This window comes from Tachyglossus aculeatus, chromosome 3, assembly GCF_015852505.1.
Source record: "Tachyglossus aculeatus isolate mTacAcu1 chromosome 3, mTacAcu1.pri, whole genome shotgun sequence".
Classification (NCBI taxonomy): Eukaryota; Metazoa; Chordata; class Mammalia; order Monotremata; family Tachyglossidae; genus Tachyglossus; species Tachyglossus aculeatus.
Window position 1 is genome coordinate 45,172,810 of NC_052068.1, and position 16,957 is coordinate 45,189,766.

General features: G+C 41.6%; 1 protein-coding gene across 1 annotated transcript in view; it reads left to right on the forward strand.

Moving 5' to 3' along the window:
- The window catches only part of CISD1 (CDGSH iron sulfur domain 1), a 41,509-nt gene that overhangs the window by 3,350 nt on the left and 21,202 nt on the right, over window positions 1-16,957 (forward strand). The window contains exon 2 of the mRNA XM_038743376.1: window positions 2,677-2,838. Coding sequence (XP_038599304.1) covers window positions 2,677-2,838 — 162 coding nt within the window. The remainder of the gene's footprint in view (window positions 1-2,676; window positions 2,839-16,957) is intronic.

Genomic DNA, 16,957 nt, shown 5'->3' on the forward strand with positions numbered 1-16,957 from the left:
CTCAATAAATACAATTGAATGAATGAATATATGTTTCTACATATTACTCTATTTTACTTGTACATTATTATTCTGTTTATTTTATTTTGTTAGTATATTTTGTTTTGTTGTCTGTCTAGACTGTGAACCCGCCGTCGGGTAGGGACCGTCTCTATGTGTTGCCCAACTTGTACTTCCCAAGTGCTTAGTACAGTGCTCTGCACACAGTAAGCACTCAATAAATACGATTGAAAGAATGAATGAATGAATTGCTCTATTTATGTATTTATTTTATTTGTACGTATCTATTAATTTTATTTTGTTAATATGTTTTGTTTTGTCGTCTGTCTCCCCCTTCTAGACTGTGAACCCGCTGTTGGGTAGGGACCGTCTCTACATGTTGCCAACTTGTCCTTCCCAAGCGCTTAGTCCAGTGCTCTGCACAGAGTAAGTGCTCAATAAATACAATTGAATGAATGAATGAAGTAGAAACCGTCTCTACATGTTGCCAACTTGTCCTTCCCAAGTGCTTAGTCCAGTGCTCTGCACACAGTAAGCGCTCAATAAATACGATTGAATGAATGAATCAATGAAAGAAGGGACCATCTCTACATGTTGCCAATTTGTCCTTCCCAAGCGCTTAGTCCAGTGCTCTGCACACAGTAAGCGCTCAATAAACACGATTGACTGAATGAAGTAGGGACCGTCTCTACATGTTGCCAACTTGTCCTTCCCAAGCACTTAGTCCAGTGCTCTGCACACAGTAAGCACTCAATAAATACGATTGAATGAATGAATGAAGTAGGGACCGTCTCTACATGCTGCCAACTTGTCCTTCCCAAGCGCTTAGTCCAGTGCTCTGCACACAGTAAGCACTCAATAAATGTGACTGACTGAATGAATGAAGGAGGGACCGTCTCTACATGTTGCCAAGTTGTCCTTCCCAAGCGCTTAGTATAGTGCTCTGCACACAATAATGGCTCAATAAATACGATCGAATGAATGAATGAATATATGTATATATGTTTGTACATATTTATTACTCTATTTACTTATTAATTTATTTTACTTGTACCTATCTATTCTATTTATTTTATTTTGTTAGTATGTTTGGTTTTGTTCTCTGTCTCCCCCTTCTAGACTGTGAACCCGCTGTTAGGTAGGGACTGTCTCTCTATGTTGCCAGCTTGTCCTTCCCAAGCGCTTAGTCCAGTGCTCTGCACACAGTAAGCGCTCAATAAATACGATTGATTGACTGCTCTGCACACAGTAATGGCTCAATAAATACGATCGAATGAATGAATCCGCCAAACTAGCTCTCTTCCTCCCTTCAAGGCCCTACTGAGAGCTCACCTCCTCCAGGAGGCCTTCCCACACTGAGCCCCTTCCTTCCTCTCCCCCTCGTCCCCCTCTCCATCCCCCCATCTTACCTCCTTCCCTTCCCCACAGCACCTGTATATATGTATATATGTTTGTACATATTTATTACTCTATTTTACTTGTACCTATCTATTCTATTTATTTTATTTTGTTAGTATGTTTGGTTTATGTTCTCTGTCTCCCCCTTCTAGACTGTGAGCCCGCTGTTGGGTAGGGACTGTCTCCCAAGCGCTTAGTACGGTGCCCTGCACACAGTAAGCGCTCAATAAATACGATTGATTGATTGGTTTTGTTCTCTGCCTCCCCCTTCTAGACTGTGAGCCCACTGTTGGGTAGGGACTGTCTCTCTATGTTGCCAACTTGTCCTTCCCCAGCACTTAGTCCAGTGCTCTGCATCATCATCATCATCAATCGTATTTATTGAGCGCTTACTATGTGCTCTGGACTAAGCGCTTGGGAAGTACAAATTGGCAACATAGAGAGACAGTCCCTACCCAACAGTGGGCTCACAGTCTAAAAGGGGGAGACAGAGAACAAAACCAAACATACTAACAAAATAAAATAAATAGAATAGATAGGTACAAATAAAATAAATAAATGGAGTAATAAATATGTACAAACATATATCCATATATACAGGTGCTGTGGGGAAGGGAAGGAGGTAAGACGCACACAGTAAGCGCTCAATAAATACGATTGATTGATAGAGAAGCAGCGTGGCTCAATGGAAAGAGCCCGGGCTTGGGAGTCGGAGGTCCTGGGTTCAAAGCCCGACTCCGCCACTTGTCAGCTGGGTGACTTTGGGCCAGTCACTTCACTTCTCTGGGCCTCAGTTACCTCATCTGGAAAATGGGGATGAAGACTGTGAGCCCCCCGGGGGACTACCCGATCACCTTGTAATCTCCCCAGCGCTTAGAACAGTGCCTTGCATCATCATCAATCGTATTTATTGAGCGCTTACTATGTGCAGAGCACTGTACTAAGCGCTTGGGAAGTACAAATTGGCAACATATAGAGACAGTCCCTACCCAACAGTGGGCTCACAGTCTAAAAGGCGGAGACAGAGAACAAAACCAAACAGACTAACAAAATAAATAGAATAGATATGTACAAATAAATTAAATAAATAGAGTAAAAAATTGTGTACAAACATATATACATAGTAAGCGCTTAATAAATGCCATTATTATTATTATGATGGCTCTGCACACAGTAATGGCTCAATAAATACGCTCGAATGAATGAATGAATGAATGAATGAATGAATGAATGAAAGGCAGGTGAGGTAAAGACGCCCGCGCGTTGACGCATGCGCAGCTCCTCCTCCCGCCGTTCCCCACGTGCCCCGGCCTCCACTGCGCCTGCTCGACCTTGCGCCGGCCGACCCGTCCGCGCGTGCGCAGACCTCCTCGCTCGGCACGCGCCCCCGCAGCGCGAGCGCCGGCCTCATGGGTTTGACCTCCAACTCCACTGTTAGAGGTGAGCGGCCTCCCCCTACGGGCTGCCCGCCCGGGTTGCCCCGGCCCGCGCGCGCCCCCTATAGCCCCGGAGGGGCAAGGACACGCCACAGCCGGAAGTGCCCCCTCACGACCAGTCCTCAGGCCCCCACTAGGCCCTGCCTCCCACCTATAATCCCATTTATCCTCATAATGATCATCATAATGTTGGGATTAAGCGTTTACTATGTGCCAATAAACTCTATTTATTTATTTATTTTACTTGTACCTATCTATTCTATTTATTTTATTTTGTTAGTACGTTTGGTTTTGTTCTCTGTCTCCCCCTTTTAGACTGTGAGCCGACTGTTGGGTAGGGACCGTCTCTAGTCACCCACCTATAATCCCATTTATTCTCATAATCATCATCATAATGTTGGGATTAAGCGCTTACTATGTGCCAATAAACTCTATTTATTTATTTATTTTACTTGTACCTATCTATTCTCTTTATTTTATTTTGTTAGTACGCTTGGTTTTGTTCTCTGTCTCCCCCTTTTAGACTGTGAGCCCACTGTTGGGTAGGGACCGTCTCTAGCCACTCACCTATAATCCCATTTATTCTCATAATCATCATCATAATGTTGGGATTAAGCGCTTACTATGTGCCAATAAACTCTATTTATTTATTTTACTTGTACCTATCTATTCTATTTATTTTATTTTGTTAGTACGTTTGGGTTTGTTCTCTGTCTCCCCCTTTCAGACTGTGAGCCCACTGTTGTGTAGGGACCGTCTCTAGCCACCCACCTGTAATCCCATTTATCCTCATAATCATCATCATAATGGGATTAAGCGCTTACTATGTGCCAATAAACTCTATTTATTTATTTATTTTACTTGTACCTATCTATTCTATTTATTTTATTTTGTTAGTACGTTTGGTTTTGTTCTCTGTCTCCCCCTTTTAGACTGTGAGCCCGCTGTTGGGTAGGGACCGTCTCTAGCCACCCACCTATAATCCCATTTATTCTCGTAATCATCATCATAATGTTGGGATTAAGTGCTTACTATGTGCCAATAAACTCTATTTATTTTACTTGTACCTATCTATCCTATTTATTTTATTTTGTTAGTACATTTGGTTTTGTTCTCTGTCTCCCCCTTTTAGACTGTGAGCCCGCTGTTGGGTAGGGACCGTCTCTAGCCACCCACCTATAATCCCATTTATTCTCATAATCATCATCATAATGTTGGAATTAAGCGCTTACTATGTGCCAATAAACTCTATTTATTTATTTATTTTACTTGTACCTATCTATCCTATTTATTTTATTTTGTTAGTGCGTTTGGTTTTGTTCTCTGTCTCCCCCTTTTAGACTGTGAGCCCACTGTTGGGTAGGGACCGTCTCTAGCCACCCACCTATAGTCCCATTTATCCTCATAATCATCATCATAATGTTGGGATTAAGCGCTTACTATGTAACAATAAACTCTATTTATTTATTTTACTTGTACCTATCTATCCTATTTATTTTATTTTGTTAGTGCGTTTGGTTTTGTTCTCTGTCTCCCCCTTTTAAACTGTGAGCCCACTGTTGGGTAGGGACCGTCTCTAGCCACTCACCTATAATCCCATTTATTCTCATAATCATCATCATAATGTTGGGATTAAGCGCTTACTATGTGCCAATAAACTCTATTTATTTATTTTACTTGTACCTATCTATTCTCTTTATTTTATTTTGTTAGTACGTTTGGGTTTGTTCTCTGTCTCCCCCTTTCAGACTGTGAGCCCACTGTTGTGTAGGGACCGTCTCTAGCCACCCACCTGTAATCCCATTTATCCTCATAATCATCATCATAATGGGATTAAGCGCTTACTATGTGCCAATAAACTCTATTTATTTATTTATTTTACTTGTACCTATCTATTCTATTTATTTTATTTTGTTAGTACGTTTGGTTTTGTTCTCTGTCTCCCCCTTTTAGACTGTGAGCCCACTGTTGGGTAGGGACTGTCTCTAGCCACCCACCTATAATCCCATTTATCCTCATAATCATCATCATAATGTTGGGATTAAGCGCTTACTATGTGCCAATAAACTCTATTTATTTATTTTACTTGTACCTATCTATTCTATTTATTTTATTTTGTTAGTACGTTTGGGTTTGTTCTCTGTCTCCCCCTTTCAGACTGTGAGCCCACTGTTGTGTAGGGACCGTCTCTAGCCACCCACCTGTAATCCCATTTATCCTCATAATCATCATCATAATGTTGGGATTAAGCGCTTACTATGTGCCAATAAACTCTATTTATTTATTTATTTCACCTGTACCTATCTATTCTATTTATTTTATTTTGTTAGTACGTTTGGTTTTGTTCTCTGTCTCCCCCTTTTAGACTGTGAGCCCACTGTTGGGTAGGGACCGTCTCTAGTCACCCACCTATAATCCCTTTTATTCTCATAATCATCATCATAATGTTGGGATTAAGCGCTTACTATGTGCCAATAAACTCTATTTATTTTACTTGTACCTATCTATTCTATTTTATTTTGTTAGTATGTTTGGTTTTGTTCTCTGTCTCCCCCTTTTAGACTGTGAGCCCGCTGTTGGGTAGGGACCATCTCTAGCCACCCACCTATAATCCCATTTATTCTCATAATCATCATAATAATGTTGGGATTAAGCGCTTACTATGTGCCAATAAACTCTATTTATTTTACTTGTACCTATCTATTCTATTTATTTTATTTTGTTAATAGGTTTTGTTCTCTGTCTCCCCCTTTTAGACTGTGAGCCTGCTGTTGGGTAGGGACCGTCTCTAGCCACCCACCTATAATCCCATTTATCCTCATAATCATCATCATAATGTTGGGATTAAGCGCTTACTATGTGCCGATAAACTCTATTTATTTATTTATTTTACTTGTACCTATCTATCCTATTTATTTTATTTTGTTAGTACGTTTGGTTTCATTCTCTGTCTCCCCCTTTTAGACTGTGAGCCCGCTGTTGGGTAGGGACCGTCTCTAGCCACCCACCTATAATCCCATTTATCCTCATAATCATCATCATAATGTTGGGATTAAGCGCTTACTATGTGCCAATAAACTCTATTTATTTATTTATTTTACTTGTACCTATCTATCCTATTTATTTTATTTTGTTAGTACGTTTGGTTTTGTTCTCTGCCTCCCCCTTTTAGACTGTGAGCCCACTGTTGGGTAGGGACCGTCTCTATATGTTGCCAACTTGTCCTTCCCAAGCGCTTAGTACAGTGCTCTGCACACAGGAAGCGCTCAATAAATACGATTGATGATGATTTATTACTCTATTTTACTTGTACATATCAATCATATTCATTGAGCACTTAGAGCACTGTACTGAGTGCTTGGGAATCACAAGTTGGCAACATAAAAATTGAGACAAAGACTGGGAGCCCCCAGTGGGTCAACCTGATGACCTTGTATCTACCCCAGTGCTTAGAACAGTGCTTTGCACATATTGACATATTGACATATTTACTCTTCTATTTATTTTATTTTGTTGATATGTTTGGTTTTGTTACCTGTATATATGTATATATGCTCTATTTATTTATTTATTTATTTTACTTGTACATATCTATTCTATTTATTTCATTTTGCTAATATCAATCAATCAATCGTCTTTATTGAGCGCTTACTGGGTGCAGAGCACTGGACTAAGCGCTTGGGAAGTAGAAGTTGGCAACATAAAAATTGAGATGAAGACTGTGAGCCCCCCAGTGGGTCAACCTGATGACCTGGTATCTACCCCAGTGCTTAGAACAGTGCTTTGCACATATTGACATATTTACTCTTCTATTTATTTTATTTTGTTGATATGCTTGGTTTTGTTACCTGTATATATGTATATATGCTCTATTTATTTATTTATTTATTTATTTATTTTGCTGGTACATATCTATTCTATTTATTTCATTTTGCTAATATCAATCAGTCAATCAATCGTATTTATTGAGCGCTTACTGTGTGCAGAGCACTGGACTAAGCGCTTGGGAAGGACAAGTTGGCAACATAAAAATTGAGATGAAGACTGTGAGCCCCCCAGTGAGTCAACCTGATGACCTTGTATCTACCCCAGTGCTTAGAACAGTGCTTTGCACATATTTACTATTGATATATTTACTGTTCTGCCAAGCAGATATTTATTACTCTATTTTACTTGTACATATTTACTCTTCTGTTTATTTTATTTTGTTGATATGTTTGGTTTGGTTTTGTTACCTGTATATATGCTCTATTTATTTATTTATTTATTTATTTTACTAGTACATATTTACTCTTCTATTTATTTTATTTTGTTAATATGTTTGGTTTGGTTTTGTTACCTGTATATATGTATATATGCTATATTTATTTTACTTGTACATATCTATTCTATTTATTTCATTTTGTTAATATCAATCAATTGTATTTTTTGAGCTCTTACTGTGTGCAGAGCACTGGACTAAGCGCTTGGGAAGGACAAGTTGGCAAGATAAAAATTGAGATGAAGACTGTGAGCCCCCAGTGGGTCAACCTGATGACTTTCTATCTACCCCAGTGCTTAGAACAGTGCTTTGCACATATTTCTAGCCTGTGAGCCCACTGTTGGGTAGGGACCGTCTCTATGTGTTGCCGACTTGTACTTCCCAAGCGCTTAGTCCAGTGCTCTGCACACAGTAAGTGCTCAATAAATACAATTGATTGATTGATTTACTATTTACATATTGACATATTTACTATTCTATTTATCTTATTTTGTTGATATGTTTGGTTTGGTTTTGTTACCTGTATGTATGTATATATGCTATATTTCTTTATTTATTTTACTTGTACATATCAATCAATCGTATTTATTGGGCACTTACTGTGTGCAGAGCACTGGACTAAGCGCTTGGGAAGTACAAGTTGGCTTGGGAAGTACCTATTCTATTTATTTCATTTTGTTAATATCAATCAATCAATCGTATTCATTGAGCGCTTACTGTGTGCAGAGCACTGTACTAAGCGCTTGGGAAGTACAAGTTGGCAACATAAAAATTGAGGTGAAGACTGGGAGTCCCCAGTGGGTCAACCTGATGACCTTGTATCTACCCCAGTGCTTAGAACAGTGCTTTGCACATATTTACTATTTACATATTTACTATTCTATTTATTTTATTTTGTTGATATGTTTGGTTTAGTTTTATTACCTGTATATATGTATATATGCTCTATTTATTTATTTATTTATTTTGCTTGTACATATCCATTCTATTTATTTCATTTTGTTAATATCAATCAATCAGTTGTATTTATTGAGCACTTACTGTGTGCAGATCACTGTAACAAGCGCTTGGGAATCAATCAATCAATCAGTCGTATTTATTGAGTGCTTACTGTGTGCAGAGCACTGGACTAAGCGCTTGGGAAGTACAAGTTGGCAACATATAGAGACAGTCCCTACCCAACTGTGGGCTCACAGTCTAGAAGAACAAAACCAAACATACTAACAAAATAAAATAAATAGAATAGATATGTACAAGTAAAATAAATAAATAGAGTAATAAATATGTACAAACATATATACATATATACAGGTGCTGTGGGGAAGGGAAGGAGGTAAGACGGGGGGGTTTTTATGTTTGGTTTTGTTGTCTGTCTCCCGCTCTAGACTGTGAGCCCGCTGTTGGGTAGGGACCGTCCCTATATGTTGCCAGTTTGTCCTTCCCAGGCGCTTAGTACAGTGCTCTGCACACAGTAAGCGCTCAATAAATATGATTGATTGATTCCCAAGCGCTTAGTACAGTGCTCTGCACACAGTAAGTGCTCAATAAATACGATTGAATGAATGAATGAAAGACTCGGGCTTTGGAGTCAGAGGTCATGGGTTCAAATCCCGGCTCCGCCAATTGTCAGCTGTGTGACTTTGGGCAATAATAACAATAATAGCATTTATTAAGCGCTTACTATGTGCTGTTACGCCGTTCTAAGCGCGGCAATTCACTTCTCTATGCCTCAGTTCCCTCATCTGTAAAATCAATCAATCAATCAATCATATTTATTGAGCGCTTACTGTGTGCAGAGCACTGTACTAAGCGCTTGGGAAGTACAAGTTGGCAACATAAAAATCGAGATGAAGACTGTGAGCCCCCAGTGGGTCAACCTGATGACCTTGTATCTACCCCAGTGCTTAGAACAGTGCTTTGCACATAGTAAGCGCCTAATAAATGCCATCATTTTTATTATTATTAAGCACTGTTCCAAGCGCAGGGGTAGATACAAGGTGATCAGGTTGTCCCACATGGGGCTCACAGTCTTCATCCCCATTTTACAGGCGAGGGAACTGAGGCCCAGAGAATAATAATAATACTGGCAATTATTAAGCGCTTGCTATGTGCAAAGCACTGTTCCAAACGCTGGGGTAGATACAAGGTCAACAGATTGTCCCACATGGGGCTCACAGTCTTCATCCCCATTTTACAGATGAGGGAACTGAGGCCCAGAGAATAATAATAATAATGGCCATTATTAAGCGCTTACTATGTGCAAAGCACTGTTCCAAACGCTGGGGTAGATACAAGGTCAACAGATTGTCCCACATGGGACTCACAGTCTTCATCCCCATTTTACAGACGAGGGAACTGAGGCCCAGAGAATAATAATAATAATAATGGCCATTATTAAGCGCTTACTATGTGCCAAGCACTGTTCCAAGCGCTGGGGAGGTTACAAGGTGATCGGGTTGTTCACAGTCTTCACCCCCATTTTACAAATGAGGTCACTGAGGCCCAGAGAAGTGAAGTGACTTGCCCAAAGTCACACAGCTGACAAGTGGTGGAGCCAGGATTTGAACCCACGACCTCTGACTCCAAAGCCCGGGCTCTTTCCAGGGAACCACGCTGCTTCCCATCTACTTGTTTGGGGTTTTGGGGGGTTTTTTTGGTCAGGCTCCCCCTTCTAGAGGGGCAGCGTGGCTCCGTGGAAACAGCCCGAGCTTTGGAGTCAGAGGTCATGGGTTCAAATCCTGCCCCTGCCAATTGTCAGCTGGGTGACTTTGGGCAATAATAATGATGGCATTTATTAAGTGCTTACTATGTGCAAAGCACTGTTCTAAGTGCTGGGGAGGTTACAAGGTGATCAGGTTGTCCCACAGGGGGTCTCACAGTCTTAATCCCCATTTTACAGATGAGGGAACTGAGGCACAGAGAAGTTAAGTGACTCGCCCAAAGTCACACAGCTGACAATTGGTAGAGCCGGGATTTGAACTCATGACCTCTGACTCCAAAGCCCACGTTCTTTCCATAGAGCCACGGCAAGTCTCTGGGCCTCAGTTACCTCATCCGTAAAACTGGGGATTAAGACTGTGAGCCCCCCGTGGGACAACCTGATCCCCTTGTAACCTCCCCAGCGCTTAGAACAGTGCTTTGCACAGAGCGCTTAATAAATTCATTCAGTCAGTCGTATTTATTGAGCGCTTACTGTGTGCGGAGCACTGCACTAAGCGCTTGGGAAGTACAACGTGGCAACATAGACGGTCCCTACCCAACAGCGGGCTCACAGTCTAGAAGGGGGAGACAGAGAACAAAACGAAACATACTAACAAAATAAAATAAATAGAATAAATATGTACAAATAAAATAAATAAATTTCTGATTGAGAAGGATGTAGTGGATAGAGCATAGGTCTGCGAGTTGGAAGGTCATGAGTTCTAATCCAGGCTCTACCCCTTGTCAGCTGTGTGACCTTGGGTAAGTCACTTCTCTTTGCCTCAGTTACCTTATCTGTAAAATAATAATAATAATAATGGCATTTATTAAGCGCTTACTATGTGCAAAGCACTGTTCTAAGCGCTGGGGATCGAGCCTGTGAGCCCCAGGTAGGACAGGGACTGTGTCCAACCTGATTTGCTTGTATCCACCCTCGGGCCTGGTACATTAGAGAAGCAGCGTGGCTCAGTGGAAAGAGCACGGGCTTGGGCGTCAGGGGTCATGGGTTCGAATCCCAGCTCCACCACGCGTCAGCTGTGTGACCTGGGGCAAGCCACTTAACTTCTCTGTGCCCGTTACCTCATCCGTAAAATGGGCATTAAGAATGCGAGCCCCACGTGGGACAACCTGAACACCTTGTATCCCCCCCAGCGCTTAGAACAGTGCTTCGCACATAGTAAACGCTTAACAAATACCATCATCGTTATTATTATTATAGTAGCGATAGAACACACCATCCCTCCCCAGCTGTGATCCTGTAATTTAAAATGTAGTGAGCCCACTGTTGGGTAGGGACCATCTCTATATGTTGCCAACTTGTACTTCCCAAGCGCTTAGTACAGTGCTCTGCACACAGTAAGCGCTCAATAAATATGATTGAATGCATGAAAGTGCCTGGAGAAAGTGGAGCATGAGCCACCCTGAAGGTCGCCTGTAACTCAGTAGTATGTTTAAACTAAGTAGTCCATCGTTGTGATTTTTATTTAACTCTTATATTGTACTTTTTCAAGAAATCAGTGGTATTTTTTGAGCGCCTACTACACTGTGTTCTAACCACTTGGGAGAGTACAAACAGAAACACTTTGTACACACAGTAAGTTATCACTAAATGCTGTTGATTTTTTTTTGATGATCTTGAAGGTTTGAATCAATTTGGGAAAAGTGAAAACGCAAATATAAATTTGAGGCAGAAACAAGAAAACCCTTTTAAAAAAATCTGTGCCAACTTGTTTAGTTTGGGGGAAAAAATGATTGAGGGTTATGGGACTTAGCACGGATTCCTGTGAACCGTGGCGATACAAAGTATTTTGTTTTTTCTGTGCAATCTGAAATGGTGTCAAATATTTTTAAAGCCCTTTTCTTAATCAAGAGAAGTTTGATTCCCAAAAGACTACAGTCATGGGAACTTTGGAAATTGTTTTTTCATCGTAATCTATGAAAGAAGCAAGACTGTGGAAGAGCAGAGAATTTAAACACCTGGCCGTAGTTATCGGAAAGTTTTTTGAAGATAAAGTTTGAAATGTGTAAAGATTTACCTGGATTTACTTATTTTCACTTTAAAAATTTACAAAATTTTGTTAGGGATGTCTCTAATTCATAAGGTTTAGAGGACTGAAAGTGAGGAGGGGTAGTTTTTTCCAAGGAATTGAGGTCAGAGGGAGCCGTGACTCAATGTTTATCCTATCCACTTCTGCCTTTTGGCAGTGCACTTGAAAAAGAAAGTTTTTCTCAGCCTTGCATTCCACAAATTACAAGATCCCACATGGTCTCTAAACTTTTCTAACCCCACCTGAAAATTCCGCTTTTTTCCCCATTGAGGAATCTCTTTTACCAGTAGAATTAGACAGGGACCCTGTCCAACTGGTTTAAAATTCAACTACTAGGATTTCACTTGTTCCTCATTGTTCATCTTTTGGCGATGAAGAATAAGATCAGACACAAGGTTTTTTGACCATCTAGCATCAAACCCTTTTGCGCGTAGCATTTTTATCCGTCTGTCTTATTTGGTTTCCCTTTCTTCTGTTCCTGAGCCACCCATGGCAACGGTGGCTTTTGCCGAGAAAGATTACAGTTGTGTGCCCTCCCACCTCCCCAAAAAGGAGATAGTAATAGCAACCCCAAAATAGGAACATTTATTCTGAAGCAAACTGGTGCCCAGTTTAAAGAGAAATAGGCAGCTATTTTTCTAGGATAGTTTATGTTCAGTCCTGGATTAAATGGGTTCTTAGAGTTACTTTCAATCCTGTGATTCTGGGAATTCCAAACTGGGGATTTGAACTTATTCTGTCAGCCAAATTTGTGGAGTCCCAAACTGGAAATGACACTAGGACAGCCTTTGCAACAGAACCAAATCAAATCACAGTGTCAGTGCTCCCAGGAGAGTGGTTTGTGCTTAAAAGGATCAATGCAATTAACTCTGAATCAAGGAATATTAGCCTAATGGAAAGATTACTGGCTTGGGAGTCAGAGGACCTGGATTCTAATCCCAGCTCTGCTCCTTTCCTGCTGTGTGACCCTGGGTAAGTCATTTAACTTCTCTGTGCCTTAGTTCCATCATCTGCAAAATGGGGATCAAGACTGCGGGCTCCGTGTGGGACATGAACTGCATTCAACTTGATAAACTGGTATCCATCCTAGTGCTTAGTACAGCCCCTGGCACATAGTAAGCACTTACCAAATACCATTTTAAAAAAGCAAAACCAAGGCTATTCTGAGCATTTCTTTTCTCTTTTTTCCTGCTGCCCCCTCTCTCTTTGGCTGTATGCTGGTTAGCCGCCAAATCAAAGGTTGAATAATGAAAAGTGGTGGAACAGAAACTCAGATCGGTCAGATCCTGTGATTTCAATGCCCCGGAGCGAAGCGCTCTGGAACATTGCAATTTGTGGCAAAATCAATCAGTCGTATTTATTGAGCGCTTACTGTGTGCGGAGCACTGGACTAAGCGCTTGGGAAGTACAAGTTGGCAACATATAGAGACGGTCCCTACCCAACAGTGGACTCACAGTCTAAAAGAAAGTTTCGTTCCTGTTACCCAACAACAGTGGAATAGTTAGCGCCCGGTTTATTTCTATACGATCTGGTTTTATATTGCTCATCCTTGTCACGACTGACCTGTTCCTGTTGGAACTCCAGTGTTATCACTCACATATTTTTATAGAGCTCCCTTACGCAAGCTTTAATGACCCTAATTCTAGGCAATAGGGCAGGATCATTTCTTTATTTATCCTCTTCTTCCTCCATCCGGTTACTATCCTGTTACGAGCTCTGGACGTATCGTAGCTAAACTGGTGCATCGACTCCTTCGCTGGTCTTCCGGACTGAGGCTTCTCCCCGCTCCACGTGCCCAGTGGAGCCTGGATCATCTGGAAACGTCACTAGGCCCACATCTTTCCTCTCTTTAAAACCCTCGCACTGGCTACTCTGTTATCAAATGAAAACTCCTCACAGCCAGCCTTAAGGCTCTCTACCAACTCACCCCAACTTTACCTACGTGATCTCTTCACTCTCCCGGGCTTACCTAGCCACGTTTTGCCCTTCAGTCAATCTGCCGATCAATTGTATTTATTGAGCACTTACTGTGTGCAGAGCACTGTAATAAGTACTTGGGAAAGCACGATATAACAGAATTGGTCGAAACGTCCCCTGCCCACAAGGAGCTCACTGTGTGGAGAGGGAGACTCTTGAGTCGTCTGCCTTTGTTCACTCACACTGTTCCCCTGACTTAATTTCTCCCCAGATCCAACAGACCACGACACTCCCTCCTAAAAAGAATCCCACCTCTATCTACAAGCCTTCCCTGATTAATTCCCAACACATCCTAAATCCTATAAGCCTGTCAGCCGTTTCTAGTCTTAACCACTCATTTATACCCATCCTTAGCACTTCCATCCATATATTTATTTATTTATCCTCCTTCCCTTCCCCACAGCACCTGTATATATGTATATATGTTTGTACATATTTATTACTCTATTTTACTTGTACCTATCTATTCTATTTATTTTATTTTGTTAGTATGGTTTTGTTCTCTGTCTCCCCCTTTTAGATTGTGAGCCCACTGTTGGGTAGGGACTGTCTCTATATGTTGCCAACTTGTACTTCCCAAGCGCTTAGTACAGTGCTCTGCACACAGTAAGCGCTCAGTAAATACGATTGATTGATTTATTTGATTTGATCAGTCATTCATTTTGACTTCTCTACTTGTAAATACTTTTATGCCTGCCTTCTTAAGAGTGGAAGCTCCTTATGGGACGAAAATGTGTCACTTTTTATACTTCCCAAGCATGTAATACAAAGCATCGCCCCAGGTGGAATTCAAATGTTAGTATTACTACTGAACACCGGGGAAACTATTTAGTTACACTTAGCAATAAATGCATTATGTGTTCAGTATGGCACTTAACAGTCCCCTACAGAGGAAATGTTCTTCCTAAAATCCCTTCATTTTAATCAATTTAGTTCTATTCGGTTTTTTTTCCTTCCGTGCTTTACTCTTACCATATTTAGTCTTCCATTCAGGGTGGTATAGTCCTCAAAAAATCTGTTTAATACTGTTGACTGCATCACTTTTAAAGGTCAAGTTCTGATTAATAGATTAGCTCCACAAGAAGCAGGAGATGAATTTTGCTTGGTCCTACAAAATAAATGATAAGGAGTCATATGTTCTTACTGTCATATCAGGAAAGGAGAATGCTACAAATAGAGCTTAAAGGATAGAAAATTTGAAATCCTTGTGTCAACCCGGTATATTGTTTCTGACCAATATATGTATGTCAAAAGCTAATTGATCCTTTCTAGCATTAGATGCTTTTACAACAAACAGGTAATGGGAATTTTGAGAGTGAGAGATGTTGAGCCAGTTGCTGAAAGCAAAGAGACGAGTAAAACTGCAAGGTCTCTGAGAGAAGCAGCGTGGCTCAGTGGAAAGAGCCCGGGCTTTGGAGTCAGAGGTCATGGGTTCGAATCCCAGCTCTACCAATTGTCAGCTGTGTGACTTTGGGCAAGTCACTTAACTTCTCTGGGGCTCAGTTCCCTCATCTGTCAAATGGGGATTAAGACTGTGAGCCCCCTGTGGGACAACCTGATCACCTTGTAACCTCCCCTGCACTTAGAACAGTGCTTGGCACGTAGTCAGCGCTTAATAAATGCCATCATTATTAGTATTATTACCACCCACCAAGCACCATCTCTATGAGCTATCCACACAGCGCCCAAATCTACATCTCCAGCCCTGATCTGCAGTCTCGCATTTCCTCCTGCCTTCAGAACATCTCTACTTGGATGTCCCTCCAACACCTCAAACCTAACAATTAATCTGCCCACCCAAACCCTGACCTCCCCCTGACTTTTTCCATCACTGTAGACACTGTCCCCGTCCTCCCCAACAAGCCCATAACCTTGGCATTATTCTTGTCTCATCTCTCACAGTCATCCCACGTTGTCAATCACCACATCTTGTTGGTGCAACTTTCACAACATTGCTAGACTGTGAGCCCACTGTTGGGTAGGTACTGTCACCATATGTTGCCAACTTGTACTTCCCAAGTGCTTAGTACAGTGCTCTGCACACAGTAAGCGCTCAATAAATACGATGGATTGATTGATTGATTGGTAGAATCTGCCCTTTCCTCTCCATCCACTTGGATCCAAGCATTTATCGTATCCCATCTTGATTACTTGTGGCATCTGCTTCCTTGATGCTCTCCCTGCCTCCTGTCTCTCCCCGCTCCAGTACGTACTTCACTCTGCTGCACAGATCGTATTTCCTGAAAAAACCAAAACAAAACATTGTTTATGTTTCCCCACTTCTCAAGAACCTCCAGTGCTTGCTCACCACATTTTCATTAACTAGAAACTCCTTATCGGGCTTAAAATCAACTCTCTCCCTCCTATCCTTTTCTCGCTGATCTCCTGAAACCCAGAGCACTTGCTTAACTCCTCTGATGCCAACCCACTCATCTTTCTTGATGCTGACCCCTTGCCCGTGACTTGGACAAATCACTCGACTTCTGTGCCTCAGTTACCTCGTCTGTAAAATGGGGATTAAAACTCTGAGCCCTGTGTGGGTCAGGGCCTGTGTCCAACCCAATTATCTTGTATCTAGTCCAGTGCCTGGTACATAGTAAGCTCTTAACAGTTACCATTAAAAAAAGGTCCTCCTCCTGATATGGAACTCCCACCCCCTTCCAATCTGATGGACTATCACTCTCCCCGCTTCCAAACCATTATTATTACTAAAATCACATCTCCTCCAAGAGGCCCTCCCCAACTGAGCCCTTCATAGAGAAGCAGCGTGGCTCAGTGGAAAGAGCACGGGCTTGGGAGTCGGAGGTCATGGGTTCTAATCCCGGCTCCCCCACATGTCTGCTGTGTGACCTTGGGCCAGTCGCTTAACTTCTCTGAGCCTCCGTTACCTCATCTGTAAAATGGGGATGAAGACTGTGAGCCCCACATGGGACAACGTAATCACCTTGTAGCCTCCCCAGCGCTTAGAACAGTGCTTTGCACATAGTAAGCGCTTAACAAATGCCGTTATTATTATTTTCCCTCTCCCTTCTGCTGTCACCTATTCACTTGGATCTGTGCCCTTGAAGCGCTTAATATTCTCCCCACCCTCGGCCCCACAGTTCTTAGGTACATATCAAGAATTTATTTCAATGTC